The 15,699-nt window shown below is 35.7% G+C and overlaps 2 protein-coding genes across 2 annotated transcripts; both read right to left on the bottom strand.

Moving 5' to 3' along the window:
- Positions 1–6,402: 6,402 nt before the first annotated feature.
- LOC120126597 (premnaspirodiene oxygenase-like) lies at positions 6,403–8,222 on the bottom strand. Its single transcript, XM_039144758.1, has 2 exons — positions 7,308–8,222; positions 6,403–7,168 (listed from the first exon to the last, which is right to left on the bottom strand). The coding sequence occupies exons 1-2, from the start codon at positions 8,205–8,207 to the stop codon at positions 6,542–6,544; spliced, it is 1,527 nt and encodes a 508-aa protein (XP_039000689.1). The 5' UTR covers positions 8,208–8,222; the 3' UTR covers positions 6,403–6,541.
- A 1,549-nt stretch (positions 8,223–9,771) lies between these two features.
- Positions 9,772–11,785, bottom strand: LOC120126366 (premnaspirodiene oxygenase-like). Its single transcript, XM_039144578.1, has 2 exons — positions 10,817–11,785; positions 9,772–10,622 (listed from the first exon to the last, which is right to left on the bottom strand). The coding sequence occupies exons 1-2, from the start codon at positions 11,720–11,722 to the stop codon at positions 9,996–9,998; spliced, it is 1,533 nt and encodes a 510-aa protein (XP_039000509.1). The 5' UTR covers positions 11,723–11,785; the 3' UTR covers positions 9,772–9,995.
- Positions 11,786–15,699: the final 3,914 nt, after the last annotated feature.

Genomic DNA, 15,699 nt, shown 5'->3' with positions numbered 1-15,699 from the left:
AACAATCTCCCCCTGGTTAATGTCATCGATCTCAAATCAGCCCACGAGGCCAATTGAGATTTTGATGACAATTCTGGTGAGTGGCGTCCTTATAGAAGACAAATTCTAGACGACATCGAGGAGGAAGAAAATGAAATGGAAGAGCCACCATTGTCCCCACCTCAAGAGGAGATTTTGATGAAGACTATATATGATTATATAGTTCATAGATTCGAGAACATAAATGCTTGCTTGGACGTGCTTGAGAATGACGTTTACTCGATAAGTCAAAACTTGATGCCTCCCTCTTCTTCGCCACTGCATCAGGAAGATTAGGCCTTATTATGATTGTTTTTGGATATTTACATTTTGACTTTGACTATGAACTTTATGACTTATTTTTTAACTTTATGTTATTTTATGTTTGATACTTTGTTAGTTTGGTACTTTACGGATTTAAACTATTATTTATGTTGATCTTATGCTTATGAACTTGTATATTTTATGTTAAGCATAATTTGACTTTTTCTTTATGTTGAATATTTGAGTTCCCTATTACACTAACATATTTTCTCTTTTGAAGATTAATTTGATTTTATTATAACAAAAATGGGGGAGAAATATGTATAAGTGTAAAATTTGCAATTTTCTAACCAAAAATTAGTTTAGCCAAAAATTGTTTTTCTAAGAGGGAGATTGTATTTTTCACAAAATATGTCAAATCAATTTTAAAGCAAATTTCGACAAAGGTTTTATTATATCAAAATGGGGGGAGATTGTTGAATTAACATTTGATTTTGATATAACATTATTTTTCAAATGTTTTAAGTTGTTAAAATTTGCATTTCATGATTTTATAAATAATTTTTCATAAACATTTTTAAAGCATTTTTAAGTGTGAAAAATAATCACAAGTGTTATTGAGTAAATTTACATTTTATAAACATTGTTTTAAAACTCAAAACACTTAATATTTTTTCCAAAATCACTGTCAGTCTCGAGATCATTTGTCCAGTCTGGATACCAAAATTCTGGAGGACTTTTTGGTATCGATACCATGACCTCAGTCTCGAGACTGATGGGTGAGTATCGATATTGATTCAAACAATATTGATAATGATGGTTCAGCTGATATAAATTTGACTGTTAGAAGGCTTGATTTTAAGACCAACATGTTGTTATCGATACCAAATGTGCAGGTGAGCATTAAATGCTCAAAATTAATAAATACAATGACTCCAAATGGCTAGATTGATGTTAGAAGACATAAAAGGGACCAAGATTTAAATGGAGAATAACAAGAAAGTCTATTGAAAGATCAAACCAACATCAATAGTGTTTTAGAACAAAAATTGTCAAATCCTTTGTAACATACTTCTGAGTTACATTGTTAAAGTTGCTTAATTTGTGCAAATACATTTGTCTTTATGAGGTTTTTCTTTTGTTTGATAAATTTCTAATTTCTCTTTAAGAGGGTGTGTTCTCAAGAATTTGGGGTATAATTCTTGAGGGAGTTGTAAGGTTATACCTTGTCGTCAAAGGTTTTCAAATCTAATGGATTTTAGAAATCCTTAGTATGGATAACTAAGGTAGTGGATGTAAAATTGGTTTAGAAGTCGAAACACTCTAAATTGTTGTGCAAAGTTTTTATTTTCAATTGCTTCCACCACAAAATTTTCAAAGGCCAATTTACCCCCTCTTGGCGGTTTTCGGTTGATTGACAAAGCTAACAGCAAGCATAATCCCGAAACTTATATGAACCTTGTTCGGAAGGAAATAAGGACTTAAACCCTTTAGTTATAGGAACTAAGAACCACAAGTATCAATGGAAGAGGTGACGCCACAAACACAAACTTGATAAGTCGATAAAGTTCTTAAAAGAACAAAAGGAAAGAAATTCTTACAAAGATAAGTTGTATTGAATGTAATGAGTTGTGTTAAAAATATCATATGCTTGGCTTCATATAGGAAACAAAAGGGCTTAATTGAATGGGTACATGTTGGTTCAGCCAAGTGTGAAAAGGAATGGTGCCTTTATGAAGTCACATGATTTTTAATGAATGTGCATGTCCCTCTCTTTGGTGCCAACTTGTTATATGAATAGGCCCTTATTTTCGGCTGCAACTCTTCATGATAGGGTACTTTTATAAAAGAGAAACACATAGATAGTCACAATACTTGAAAATGATGGCCTTTTATGAAGAGGTACAATGGAGAAATGAAACCCTTTGGTAGCAACACTCCAAGAGAAGACTGATCATTTGGAATGACACCTCCTAATGAATAGACATGATGTTTGAAGGTGACCTTTGATGAAGAGACATGACTCTCGGTGAAGAGACATGATGTTGGGTGAACAGTCAGATGCATGACTTGAAATGACACCTTTTCATGAAAATGCACGATTTGAAAATGCACCTCTTTTTGAAGAGACACATCTGTTGGTGAAGCAACCTTTGATGAAGAGACGTGTCTTTTGTAGGGGTGCCTCTTGTATGAAGAGACACAACCTTTCATAAAAAGGTATGTTTAATGGTGAAATATTGCATCCCTTCATCTCCTAGCCATCCTTTGCCTGAACAATCATGCCCTTAGCCCTTAGCATCCTAGTTGTTTGAACCAACAAAGCAAAGCATGACTTATATGAGAACTATATGATAAATGTGTGTATGTGTTTGTGTGTATATAAACCTAAGGTAATTCATGCAAACTAAACATGCTTTAAACTTAACCTAAACTTAAGATAAAGATGTGAGGTTATGTATAAGCATCATATAATAAATAATTCATAATATATGAAACCATATTATAACAACCTAAAATATGATATGAAACACTAAATACATTCATAACATGCATATAAATGATGTCAAGGAAATGGTAACATAGATTAATATGTGAATGCTTGTTCATGATAGAATAGAAAACATTTATAAGATAATATAAGATAAAGTTAAGGATAACTCCCTTAAGATCAGCCATGGAAGTCTCGAATGGTTTGAGCAAGGTAATGAGAAAGTTTGTGTTGATCAAGATCACATCATAATTCTATTGATTTATTTTTAAAGTCGATAAAGTTCTTAAAAGAACAAAAGGAAAGAAATTCTTACAAATATAAGTTGTGTTAAATGCAATGTGTTGTGTTAAAAATGTCATATGCTTGGCATCATATAGGAAACAAAAGAGCTTAACTGAATGGGTACATGTTGGTTCAGCCAAGTGTGAAAAGGAATAGTGCCTTTATGAAGTCACATGATTTTTAATGAATGCACATGCCCCTCCCTTTGGTACCAAATTGTTTTCATCCACTCCTTGATGAATGGGCCCTTATTTTCGGCTGCAACTCTTCATGATAGGGTACTTTTATAAAAGAGAAACACATAGATAGTCACAATACTTGATAATGATGGCCTTTTATGAAGAGGTACAATGGAGAAATGAAACCCTTTGGCAGCAACACTCCAAGAGAAGACTGATCATTTGGAATGACACCTCCTAATGAATAAACATGATGTTTGAAGGTGACCTTTGATGAAGAGACATGACTCTCGGTGAAGAGACATGATGTTGGGTGAACAGTCAGATGCATGACTTGAAATGGCACATTTTCATGAAGAAGCCCGATTTGAAAATGCACCTCTTGTTGAAGAGACACATCTGTTGGTGAAGCAACCTTTGATGAAGAGACATGTCTTTTGTAGAGGTACCTCTTGGTGAAGAGACGCTACCTTTCATGAAAAGGTATGTCTAATTGTGAAATATTACATCCCTTCATATCTTACTCATCCTTTGCCCGAACAATCATGCCCTTAGCCCTTAGCATCCTAGTTGTTTGAACCAACAAAGCAAAGCATGACTTATATGAGAACTATATGATAAATGTGTGTGTGTGTGTGTGTGTGTATATAAACCTAAGGTAATTCATGCATATTAAACATGCTTTAAACTTAACCTAAGCTTAAGATAAAGATGTGAATTATAATTTATGTATAAGCATTATATAATATGCAATTCATAATATATGAAAACATATTATAACAACCTAAAATATGATATGAAACACTAAATGCATTCATAACATGCATATAAATGATGTAAAGGAAATAGTAACATAGATTAACATGTGAATTGTCCGCTCGGTATGAGTACTATAAATGAGTGTGGAAATGTGTGCAAGTATACACAATCGAACAAGTAAAGTGATAAGTTGAGTATCGTCTCTACAGGGAATTGGGGAAATCTGATAGGTTTGTCAAGACACTTTACTTTGTCACCTAAGTAAAGTTAGTGATAGTATATACAAATAATAATGTTGTGGCAAAATGGAATGAATGATGTGGAAATGGATGATGGCAGTGAGGTAGCAATTGATTATGTTGTGGCAAATTAAAGTGTGACGCATGCAAACAAATGGAAATGTCAAGGCAAAATAAAATGCAAATATTGGATTTAATATATAGGACTTTAGCTTCCTCACAAGACAAGCAGCTATGGGAATGAGCGATGGAAGTCACTAGGAAAATCTAAGTCTATTTCTCCGCATGGTATTTCCTCTATGCTTAACCTGCCCGATAGAGTCTACTGAAGTGCCCTATGCTATCTCTAGTAAGGGACTCGACAGATTAAAGATGCCCTGACAAATTCGATTGACGTAAACCCCTGTAGTGATCCTATTGGTTCAGATAACATGATATGTCTCGACAATACCTTTTTGCGGCAGCATTAACATCTAACCTATCATTCATACACAACTCCTTTTAGTCGAATGAAATCCTAGCCTTATCTCTAAGGTGGATTAGGCCTAGTTACTACCTAGAACCCCTTGTTTATATAGTTTCTCCCTAGCTTCTCTCGAAGACTAAAGATATTTTGCCAATGTATTCTCTCAAACCCTAAGCATCTTCTAAGGAAAGGCTACTCTCGTAGCTCCTACAACCTTAAAGCATTAAGTTTCATAAACAAAATAGATTAAAGCATACAAAAACAACTATTCATTGAAAATAAAACTTAGACATCCAAGCGAACTCCCACCAAATAGGATTCGTTCATGGTGGGGTTCGAAATAAACAAGCACAAAGCAAGTATCATTCGTTCCTTACAACCCAATAACAAAATATGAAAGCAAAGAACTAAGGGGAGGAGAGAAAGCCTTCGACGTGCACTGCCCAATGCTCCTCTCGGCCACCAAGAACTGCTCCCAACGGACTGGCTCCTCTCAGACGCTCAGAACGCCACTCCCTCAGGCTTGTCAAGGAGAAATGCTACAGTAAGTAAGATTGACGGAGAAAGATGAGACATTCTCTCTCTAACTTTTTAAGAACAAATCTAGGTGGAACTAAAGTCTTCTTCATTGTGGCTTCATCCTCTATTTATAAGGGGAGAAAAACCCTAGGACTTGGTGTTAAAATTCCTAGGATACCCCATACCATGCTTTATTCACGTGAGGATCGGACAGTGGTCCAGCTTGTGTGACTGGTTGAGTACCATACAGGATCCTGCTGCAGCAGCCCAAGGACAGACAGGATCTGCAGAGTAGGCGGCGGTCAGTAGGGTCGGTTGCAGTGCTGACTCCTCCAGGCAGATCCTCGATGTGGATTTCTTGGGCAGTGGACACGGAGAGTCGGGGACAGCTAGCTGGAAAATATCTTCTTTCACCTTGTGCGCTTTCGAAATGTCAGTCGAACTTGGCATTTTTATTTAGCTCAGCAATCTCCTTATGTCACGGCATTTCCTTTTCTCTTTTCCCTTCTCTCAATTCTTGCACATCATTTAACAAACACATTTCCCATAAGGCAGCACTGAAGAGAAATAAAAATGTCGCGGCAAACCGAATTCTACCACATGCAACTATATGCTCCTAAATGCATCTATATGGTTCTAAATGGGCTCTTAGACATTCAATAACTTAAGTGAAAGATCCCAAAATGTGACCTTTTTACAGAGTTATCATGAATGCATGTTCATGATAGAATAGAAAGCATTTATAAGATAATATAAGTTAAAGTTAAGGAGAACTCCCTTAAGATCAGCCATGGAAGTCTTCAATGGTTTGAGCAAGGTAATGAGAAAGTTGGTGCTGATCAAGGTCAGATCAGAATTCTATTGATTTATTTTTAAAGTTGATATAAAAATATGAGTATATTAATAAATTTTAGATATGTGCCATAAACGTTTTCTTATGTGCCATAAACGTTTTGCGCCTCGGATATGTCTAGACATGATTTTTAAAACTAAGGATGTAACTGGCGCATGATTCAAGAATTCATGATATAATGTCTGGTCTCTTGTTTTCTTTGACTACTTTTCAGAAGGACTATGTTTCAATTCATTTTTCATAAGGAAAGAAGGGGGAAAAAGGAACACCCTAGTTTATTCAGGATACTGTAATTTGTTTGCCTCAAATAGTATAAAGGATTTCCATGTGAGTGTGAATAACATTACACTTAATTATTCTTTTAAGCATGCTACAACCCTGCTACAATGGAGCATTATTTAGATACAAAGGTGATCTGAAAATCCTCTCACCAGCATTACAACGAGATCATCTGTGATATATTTCTAACTATTGAACACATGGTGATGGGTGGTATGGAATTGGAATCAAATGCAGCTCTCTTTTCTTTCTAACAGTAAGACCAAACACCTCAGCCATATCCAAATCCTGGGTTTTCATCCCATTAGGGAGCTTCCAATCAAAATTATAAAGTAATTGTGCAAGGGAAAGCTCAACAACAGCCATTCCATATGACATGCCAGGACATATCCTCCTTCCAGCACTAAAGGGAATATATTCGAAGTTAGACCCTTTATAGTCGACTACACTATTGATGAATCTCTCCGGTTTGAACTTGTCGGCTTCATTCCAGTTGTTGGGATCTCTTCCAATTGCCCATACATTAACAACCACTTTGGTCTTGGCTGGTATCTCATATCCATTAATCTCACATCTCTCAGTATTTTCTCTTGGAATTAGCAAAGATACAGGAGGGTGTAATCTTAGTGTTTCCTTGATAACTAACTTCAAGTATTTCAATTCATGAAGGTCCGATTCATTGACATTGCCTGTTCTATTGTATACTCGCCTCACCTCGGCTTGTGCTTTCTCCATGGTTCTAGGATTTTTCATCATTTCGGACATTGCCCATTCAACTGTTGAAGAAGATGTCTCAGTTCCACCCATGAGAATGTCCTGAAATGCAGTTCTACTCAGTTAAACTAGGTACAAAATATCTTTGTACAACTTACATTTCATGAAACTGAAGAGTGAAGAAAGCAATGTCTTACACATATGTATAAATATGCAAGACACGAGAGATCAAACTACTAACCAGGAGAACAGCTTTGATGTTGTCAGTTGTTAAGGGAAATTCAAGACCTCCATGATCCTGAAGATTGAAAAGAACATCTAGTAGATCCTCCGTTGCATCATCACCGGTACTCGGATTTGCATTGCTAACTCTATGTTCTTCAATGATGCTTTCAAGCATCGCGTCTAACTCATGGTGAAGCCTCTCAAGTTTGGCTCTCATGCCAAGGATTATTGGAAGCAACTTGACAGAAGGAAACAGATCAGAAATACTAAAAACAGGTACCGCATCCAGAACTTCCCTCACGGTTGAAATGAAAGCTTCATGTTGCTTGCACCTTCCGCCGATAGAAGCCCTTGAAGTGATGTTGTATGATAAGTTGCATAACATTTCTCCGATGTTTATTTTCGATCCCGTATTGGAAAAGATGGATCGAATTAAAATTGATACCTGCTCTTCTCTGATGGATCGAAATGATTGTACACGTTTGGTAGTTAGCAGCTCCATGGTACAAACTTTTCGAAGCTGCCTCCAATAGCCTCCATATGGTGCAAAAACAATATCTGTACAATTATACCATATGATTTCTCCACAGAGGAGAGGGGTCCTGTTGGCAAAATTGATATCATGTGTTTTCAACACTTCTTTCGCAGCATCTGGAGAAGAAACAACAACGAGTGATAATTCACCGAGTTGAAGGCGCATCACGGGACCATGCTTATTGGCTAATTCCGTCAAGCGGTGATGGGGAAGAGAGAAAAGTAAATGGTGCAAGTGCCCTATAAGAGGTAGTTTCCATGGTGCAGGAGGTATTTTTTCCGGTGAGTCCTTTATTTCGGGTCTCATACGTAGCTTAAACACCATAAAAATGAACACTATGAAGGTGAAGGTCAATGGCAGCAAGTGGAATTGATTATCCATGATAGGTCTATGCAAGAGCCTAGGCATTGATAGGGAGAGTACACTTGTACCCCTTCTTTATACCTGTTTTGCTGTGTAATTTTAGCACGAATTTCATGTGTTTTGGATTTTTTTTTTATCATTTATATGAAAATAATAGTAAATTATGCATAAAGGAATTAAAAAATCACAAGATGCCAAACCATATTTTTCCTTAAGATTTGCTGATGCTTTGAATCACAATCCGGTTTACTTATACGTTACTTTCGTTTAAAATACATTCAAAACTCACCTGCTCAACTATCCATCGGCCATAATCCTAGAAATTATATAGCTTAAAGGATCAGGTTATAATTTTCTTTAGATTACTTCAACAACTGTGCATGTTTTCCCTTAAATATTTGATGATATTCCGGTTATCTTATACGTTATCTCTTGTTTAAATTAAATTCAAAGTTAACCTGATCCTCTATCCATTGGCCATAATCCTAGAAATTATATAGCTTATAGATTCAGGCTTTTATTTTCCTTTGATTGCGAATATATTCGGGCTGTTAAGTACGAATTAATCAGATACTGACTCGAATGGAAAAACATTGCAAAATTATCAATTTTAGTCTGATAAAGACAGTTGCATAACATTTTTCCAAAAGTTGATTTATGGATCCAATTAAACTTGATACATGCTCGTCTCTGCTTGAACAGAAAGACTGTACGTTTCGTACTTAACAGCTCTAATGTGCAAGCTTTCCGAAGTTGCTGGCAGTAGCATCCATATGGTGCTTGATCTGAAAATTTGATATCATTTGTTTTCAACATTTCTTTAGCATCCTCTGGAGAAGAAACAATAACGTGTACTAACTCACCAAGTTGTAGGTGGTGCATCACCGGGCCATGCCACTTGGTTAATTCCATCAAGAGGTTACGGGGAAGAGAGTAAACTAAATGGTGCAAGTGGACTATAAGAGGTAGTTTTCATGGTGCAGGAGGTATTTTTGGGAGAGTCCATCATTTTGGAACTCATCCATAGCTTAAACACCATGAAAATGAACACGAGGAAGGTGAAGGCCAATGGGAGAAACTTATCCCATGACAAAATTACAGACTAAAGGGAAAACAGTTCAGGTATTGCTGAAAGCGTTTAATTTCACAAAGTTGCCCTTTTCATGGCTATAATATAGTATCGGAACTCGAACATCGATGGAGTAAAATAGTAAGCATGATCAGGAGAATCCTTTTCTTCTTGTATCAATATCTTTTCACAAGCTTTGATGGAAAATATTTTTAGAAAAGATCTATAGTAATATACATATTCTCTTCCAGCCTAGGATTCTTTAATGGTAATCAAACTACAGTTTTCCTTCAATGAAATGAAGATATGTTTAAAAAGGACATAAATTCCATCTGTAATAATCTGCTGCTTATAGATCTAAACATCTCAACATTTCAAGTAGAATTGTGATTAACCATGAGATTATGAAGAATAAACCAAACAAAAGACACCTGGCAAAACTGTAATAACCCTTTGTGTTTCTGTGGCTAACAAAGTTTAATTTCAACTGTGCTTATAGTTCTAGAATTGCAAACCTAATACTGCAGGAACTAGACTGTTTCAACTGAAACAACGGAGTCCCCTGTCACCTGAATAATTGAACTGAACTAATTGTTTTTACATGCACCAACCACAAGTTGCAAAAGAAAAGGGAACATTATTTGAAAACTCTCTCTAAAACAAGATACACTGAAAATCGCAAAGTAATACACTTTAAAGTAGAATATTGAACCCAAATAACAGCTACCATGCAACAACTACGGAACACATGGTTGTGGGTAGTAAGGAATGGGAACCAGCTTCAAATCTCTTTCTCTTCTAACAGTACTGCCGAAGGCCTCATTCATGTCTAGATCCTCATTTTTAAGCCCATTAGGGAGTTTCCAATCAAAATGGTACAGTAATTGTGCAAGGATAAGCTCAACAACAGCCATACCATATGACATGCCTGGGCATATCCTCCTTCCAGCCCCAAAGGGAATATATTCGAAGTTAGTCCCTTTATAGTCGACTGAACTATCAATGAATCTCTCTGGATCGAACTTGTAGGCTTCATTCCAGTAGTTGGAATCTCTTCCAATTGCCCAAGCATTAACAATCACTTTAGTCTTGGCCGGTATCTCATACCCATTAATCTCACATCTCTCAGTATTTTGTCTTGGAAGTAACAAAGGTAGAGGAGGGTGTAATCTTAGAGTTTCCTTGATAACTAACTTCAAGTATTTCAATTCATGGAGATATGATTCATTGACATCCCTTGTTCCATCATAGACTTGCCTCACCTCAGCTTGTGCTTTCACCAGGACACTAGGATTTTTCATCATTTCCGACATTGCCCATTCTACTGTCGTTGAGGATGTCTCAGTTCCAGCTCCAAGCATGTCCTGATAAGTAGTTCTAATTGGTTAAATTACAAAACATCTATGTACAACATTCAAGCAACTGAAGAAAGCAAGGTCTTATATTTGAAAACTAAATAAAGGAACTTCCCAATAATCTCAACCTTCAAGTTCATTAATATTTGAGCATTTTAAATTTATGGGACTATTAAACACAAAAGATAATACTAAGTACTCACCAGGATAACAGCTTTGATATGATCTGTTGTTAAGGGAAATTCAAGTTCTCCATGATCCTGAAGATGCAAAAGAACATCAACTAGATCATCTGTTACATCATCACTGTTCTTCGGATTTGCATTGGTAGCTTTATGCTCTTCAATAATGCTTTCAAGCATCATGTCTAAGTCTTGGTGCATCCTCTCAAGTTTGGCTCTCATCCCACTGATCACAGGAAGCAATTTGAAGGAAGGAAACAGATCGGTAATACTAAAACCTGCTGTAAGTTGCACTACTTTCCTCAGAACTGAAAGGAATGTTTCATGTTGCTTGCATCTTCCGCCAATTGCAGTCCTTAAAGTGATGTTATATGATAAGTTGTATAACTGTTCTCCTAGGTTGATTTCCGATCCTTTACTAGAAAAGATGGATCTAACCAAACTGGATACCTGCTCTTCTCTAATTGATCGGAATGATTGTACACGTTTCATACTAAGCAGCTCCAACGTGCAAACTTTTCTAAACTGCCTCCAATAACCTCCATATGGCCCAAAAATAATATCTGAAAAATTATACGATAGGATTTCTGCAGCAAGGAGATAGGGCCTGGTAGCAAAATTGATATCATGCGTTTTCATCACTTCTCTAGCAGCCTCTGGAGAAGAAACAACAATGTATGGTAATTCCCCAAGTTGCAGGTGCATCAAGGAACCATGCCTTTCAGCTAGTTCTGTCAAGCGTTGATGGGGAAGAGAGAAAAATAAAAGGTGCAAGTGACCTATAATAGGTAATTTCCATGGTGCAGGAGGTAGTTTTTCCGGTGAGTCCTTTATTTTGGATCTCACCCGTAATTTAAACACCATGAAAATGAACACAAGGAAGGCCAAGGGCAATGCGAGCAACTTGAGTTGGTTATCCTTATCCATGGTAGGAAAACTAGTGGAGAAAATGTTGATGAAATGGCGTTTCTTCTGAGTTTATGCAGCATGCGTAATCTTGACACGGACACCTGCCTGTGTGTCAAGACTGATTTTTAATCATTATTTCTTTCACCAAAATGTATGGATGCTTACGAGGAAAAATTAGACTTTTTTTGGCTGCCTATAATATAATATTCGAACGAGGAACATGAATGGAGTAAAATAATAGGCGTAACCGTTGTCAGGACATGGAAATCATTAAGATTGAAGAAGATGAATGTATTGTCCAACGATCATGAAGATCTCTTTTCGTTTTATTCAATATCTTTACACATGCTTCAACTAATAGAACTTGGTTTTAATATTTAGTGAAGAGATTTATTTATAATCATATACATAATCTCTTCCAGCCTCTCTTATGTTTAGAACAAAAAAAAAACCCAAAAGAACACCAGAATCTGATCTTGGGGACAATACAGCTGTCTTTCAATGAAGTGTGAGATAAGTTTGAAAAACATGTAGCTATGAAGTTAATTTGGGTAGAGATTGTTTATCTTGGATTTTGAAGATAAAATCCATCTTCTTAGATTCTTTTTATGACGTCAAAGTGCATGTTTAAGCTGAAGCATCGAATTGTCAATGATTGAGAGAAATGAATAATTAATTAATATAAATGTGAAAAAAATAGTATGCAGTTTGGCCATATAGCAGAGTTGACAGATTAAGAATTGAAAGCTGATAATTCATTTGAACAAAATAATAGAAAAGGAACTAAAAAATAACAAGATGCCTAACCATCCTTTTATATGTGATCTCTTTGCTTAAAATATATCCTCTTGGCTAATTCCGTCAATCGGTAACGGGGAAGAGAGAAAAGTAAAAGGTCCAAGTTCCCTATAATAGGTAGTTTCCATGGTACAGGTGGTAGATAATTGGGAGAGTCCTTAGTTTTGGATGTATTCTGTAGCTTAAACACCATGAAAATGAACACTAGGAAGATGAAGGACAATGACAGCAACTTGAATTGGTTGATAAAACGATTTTTGTAAATATGATATTACCCACTCTGACAAAACGATTAGAAAATATGATTAAGGAATTGAAAAATCACAAGATGCCAAACCATCATATTTGCAAATATTTGCTGATGCTTTGAATCACAATCATGTTATTTTATATATTATCTCTTGTTTAAAATACATCCAAAACTCACCTGCTACACTGGCCATATCCTTGAAATTATATAGCTTACAACATCAGGTTGTTTACTTCATATTTTCTTATTGCCTTGGGAATATATACCACGTGAATATGTAGGTGTAGAAATAAAATATTCCTTGTGGCATGCATGCATAGTAATAATGGAGTGTACCACGTGAATATGTAGGTGTAAAAATAAGAGAAAATAACTTCAGTGACCGAAAATATCTTATAATATACGATTTTAACCAACTATTTTTGGATTTGTGAAAATGACCAACAAATTCGCAACGCGATCTCAAATTCGCAACGCGAATCTGTAAATCGCAACACTGAAGTCAAATTCGCAACACAGAAGTCAAATTCGCAACGCGATAGTCAAATTCGTAACACAAAAGTCAAATTCGCAACGCGAATCTGTAAATCGCAACACATAAGTCAAATTCGCAACGCGATAGTCAAATTTGCAACACTGAATTTCAAATTCGTAACACTGAATTTCAAATTCGCAACTGAATTTCAAATTCACAACTCGATTTTCGAATTTGCAACACGAATTTAATTTCGCAACAGGTTTTAGTTTCGCAACACAAATGTTTTGGGTATATAACTATGCAGTAGCAGCAACTTATAACCTAAATCCCTAAATCGCAACTCATTCCATCTCCATCTATCACTCTCTCCGGCGACATCCATTCCTATATCCAACGACATCCTTCCCCATCTCTAATTTTTTTTACATAATTTTATTTCTATATAATTTTTCAATGATTTCTCTCCCAAATTATCAACTATCAACTTAATAAAGGTATGTTTTTCTCTAAGTTAGTGATGATATGTAGTTTATAGCTCGTTTGTTTAGTAAATTAATTTACAATTTGTAGAATAAAATCATCTAATGTTGATCATGTTTGGATAGATTTGTGTTTTGGAGGGTCATGGGAGAATGTTCATGGTGTTTTACAATATGTGCCTTTACCCATGAATCTTCAACTAAAATTGTCATTAAAAAAGTTAACTTATGAAACTCTAATGTTAAGTTTTGCAAAGAAATTGAATTTAGAGTCTCTAAGTGGATTTAGGCTATCTTATCAGAGAAAAGGTAAAGTTTATTTGTTAACCGACAATGAAGATATTGAACGATTCATTGCTTACATTAGTGTTTCGCAAGAAGATGATGTTACATTATATGTGGTTGAACTAGAAGTAGTGAAGTTGGGTCAGTAGCGAGTAGTAATCAACTAAGTTCTTCAACCTCAGTTTATGGTGCTCACAATGTACAACGTTGTTATCAATCTCAAAATTTAATGGTTCCACCACAATTTCATCACCAAGAAATTTTGTTTCACAATATTTCCAATACCAAACACAATATCAAACCCAATCTCAAAACCCACAACCTTTTCCTAATCCAAATCTCAATCAACTTTCAACACCAAATTCTGATTTTTGTACTGACCAGTTAGACGATTATGAGCCAACAGAAAAAATTGTGAGTACTAGTCAGTATTCAAAATTTGATCTTGGTCAATACCCGGACTTTAATCTTGGTCAATACTCGGATTTTGATGATGTTTCAGAAGAAGAAACAGACCCTGCATGTAATGATTTTGATATTGGTCAATACCCAAATTTTGATGATGAAACGGCTGCTGCAGAGGAAGATGTTGTTGATGATAATGAGGAGGAAGTTACGACTGTGAATGAACATGTTGAACATCCATTCTGTAATTCATATAACTCTGAAGAAGAAAAAGAAGTCCCCGAAGAAAAGAAAAAGAAGAAAATGCCACGGGACTATAACTGGAATATGCCAGAATTACTTCAGATACCGGAAGAAGAGTTGGTAAAGATAGTAGTTGATTGTTACACAAAAGTTATTCGTATCAAGAAAGATGATTTTTTTGATACAAAGGAAGACTTGAAGATAGATTTGTATATGAAATGTGTGGAAGATGGCTATCAACTAAAAGTTAACAAATCAAACAAAGATCGTTTCGAAACAAAGTGTATGATTGACAAAAATTGTACGTGGCGTATGATTGCAAAGAGGATAAAAGATTGCGAAATTTTTTAAGTTAGGACTTTTATTGATAAACATACATGTTTAAGAACCCAAGTTTTTCCTCACCATAGACAGGCAAACAAAAAGGTGTTGGGTGGTTTTCTGGCTGAGTTAATGTTTTTTAATAGAAGGGTATATCGGGGACATGAAATTATGACTAACATGAATGCTCGGTTCAAGATTAGTATCTCATATTCTCAAGCTTGGAGAGCCAAATGTTATGCCTTGGAATTGTTGAGGGGGTCGCCAGAAGCATCGTTTGCCCAACTGCCGGCTTATTGTCATAATTTAAAGCTGAAAAATCCTGGGTCGGTAACTCATATCAAAACAGATAGAGATGGATGCTTTGAGTTGCTGTTTATCGCCATTGGTTCTGCGGTTAATAAATCATTATAATTGTGTTGACTCATTTTTGTTAGTTGCATGCATTTCACATTTAAATGATTATATTTCTTGTGTATATGATTTTGTAGATTCGTTCGTTTATTACTTGAATGCGCCCAGTTATTATAGTTGACATAGCACATTTGAAAGGTCGATACCTTGGAGTAAACTTATTAGCAGTAGCCGTGGATGCTAACAATGGAAAACTGCCAATAGCTTACGGGGTTGGCAAATCTGAAACCTCTGATTCATGGACATGGTTTATGGGGCATCTTAGGGATTATATATGTCCTATTGGCAATCTGATAATCATATCTGATAGGGCAAACTCAAT

The sequence above is a fragment of the Hibiscus syriacus genome, unplaced genomic scaffold (assembly GCF_006381635.1).
Source record: "Hibiscus syriacus cultivar Baekdansim isolate YM2019G1 unplaced genomic scaffold, ASM638163v2 tig00110458_pilon, whole genome shotgun sequence".
NCBI classification, from domain to species: Eukaryota; Viridiplantae; Streptophyta; class Magnoliopsida; order Malvales; family Malvaceae; genus Hibiscus; species Hibiscus syriacus.
This window is presented reverse-complemented; position numbering and strand designations above follow the sequence as displayed.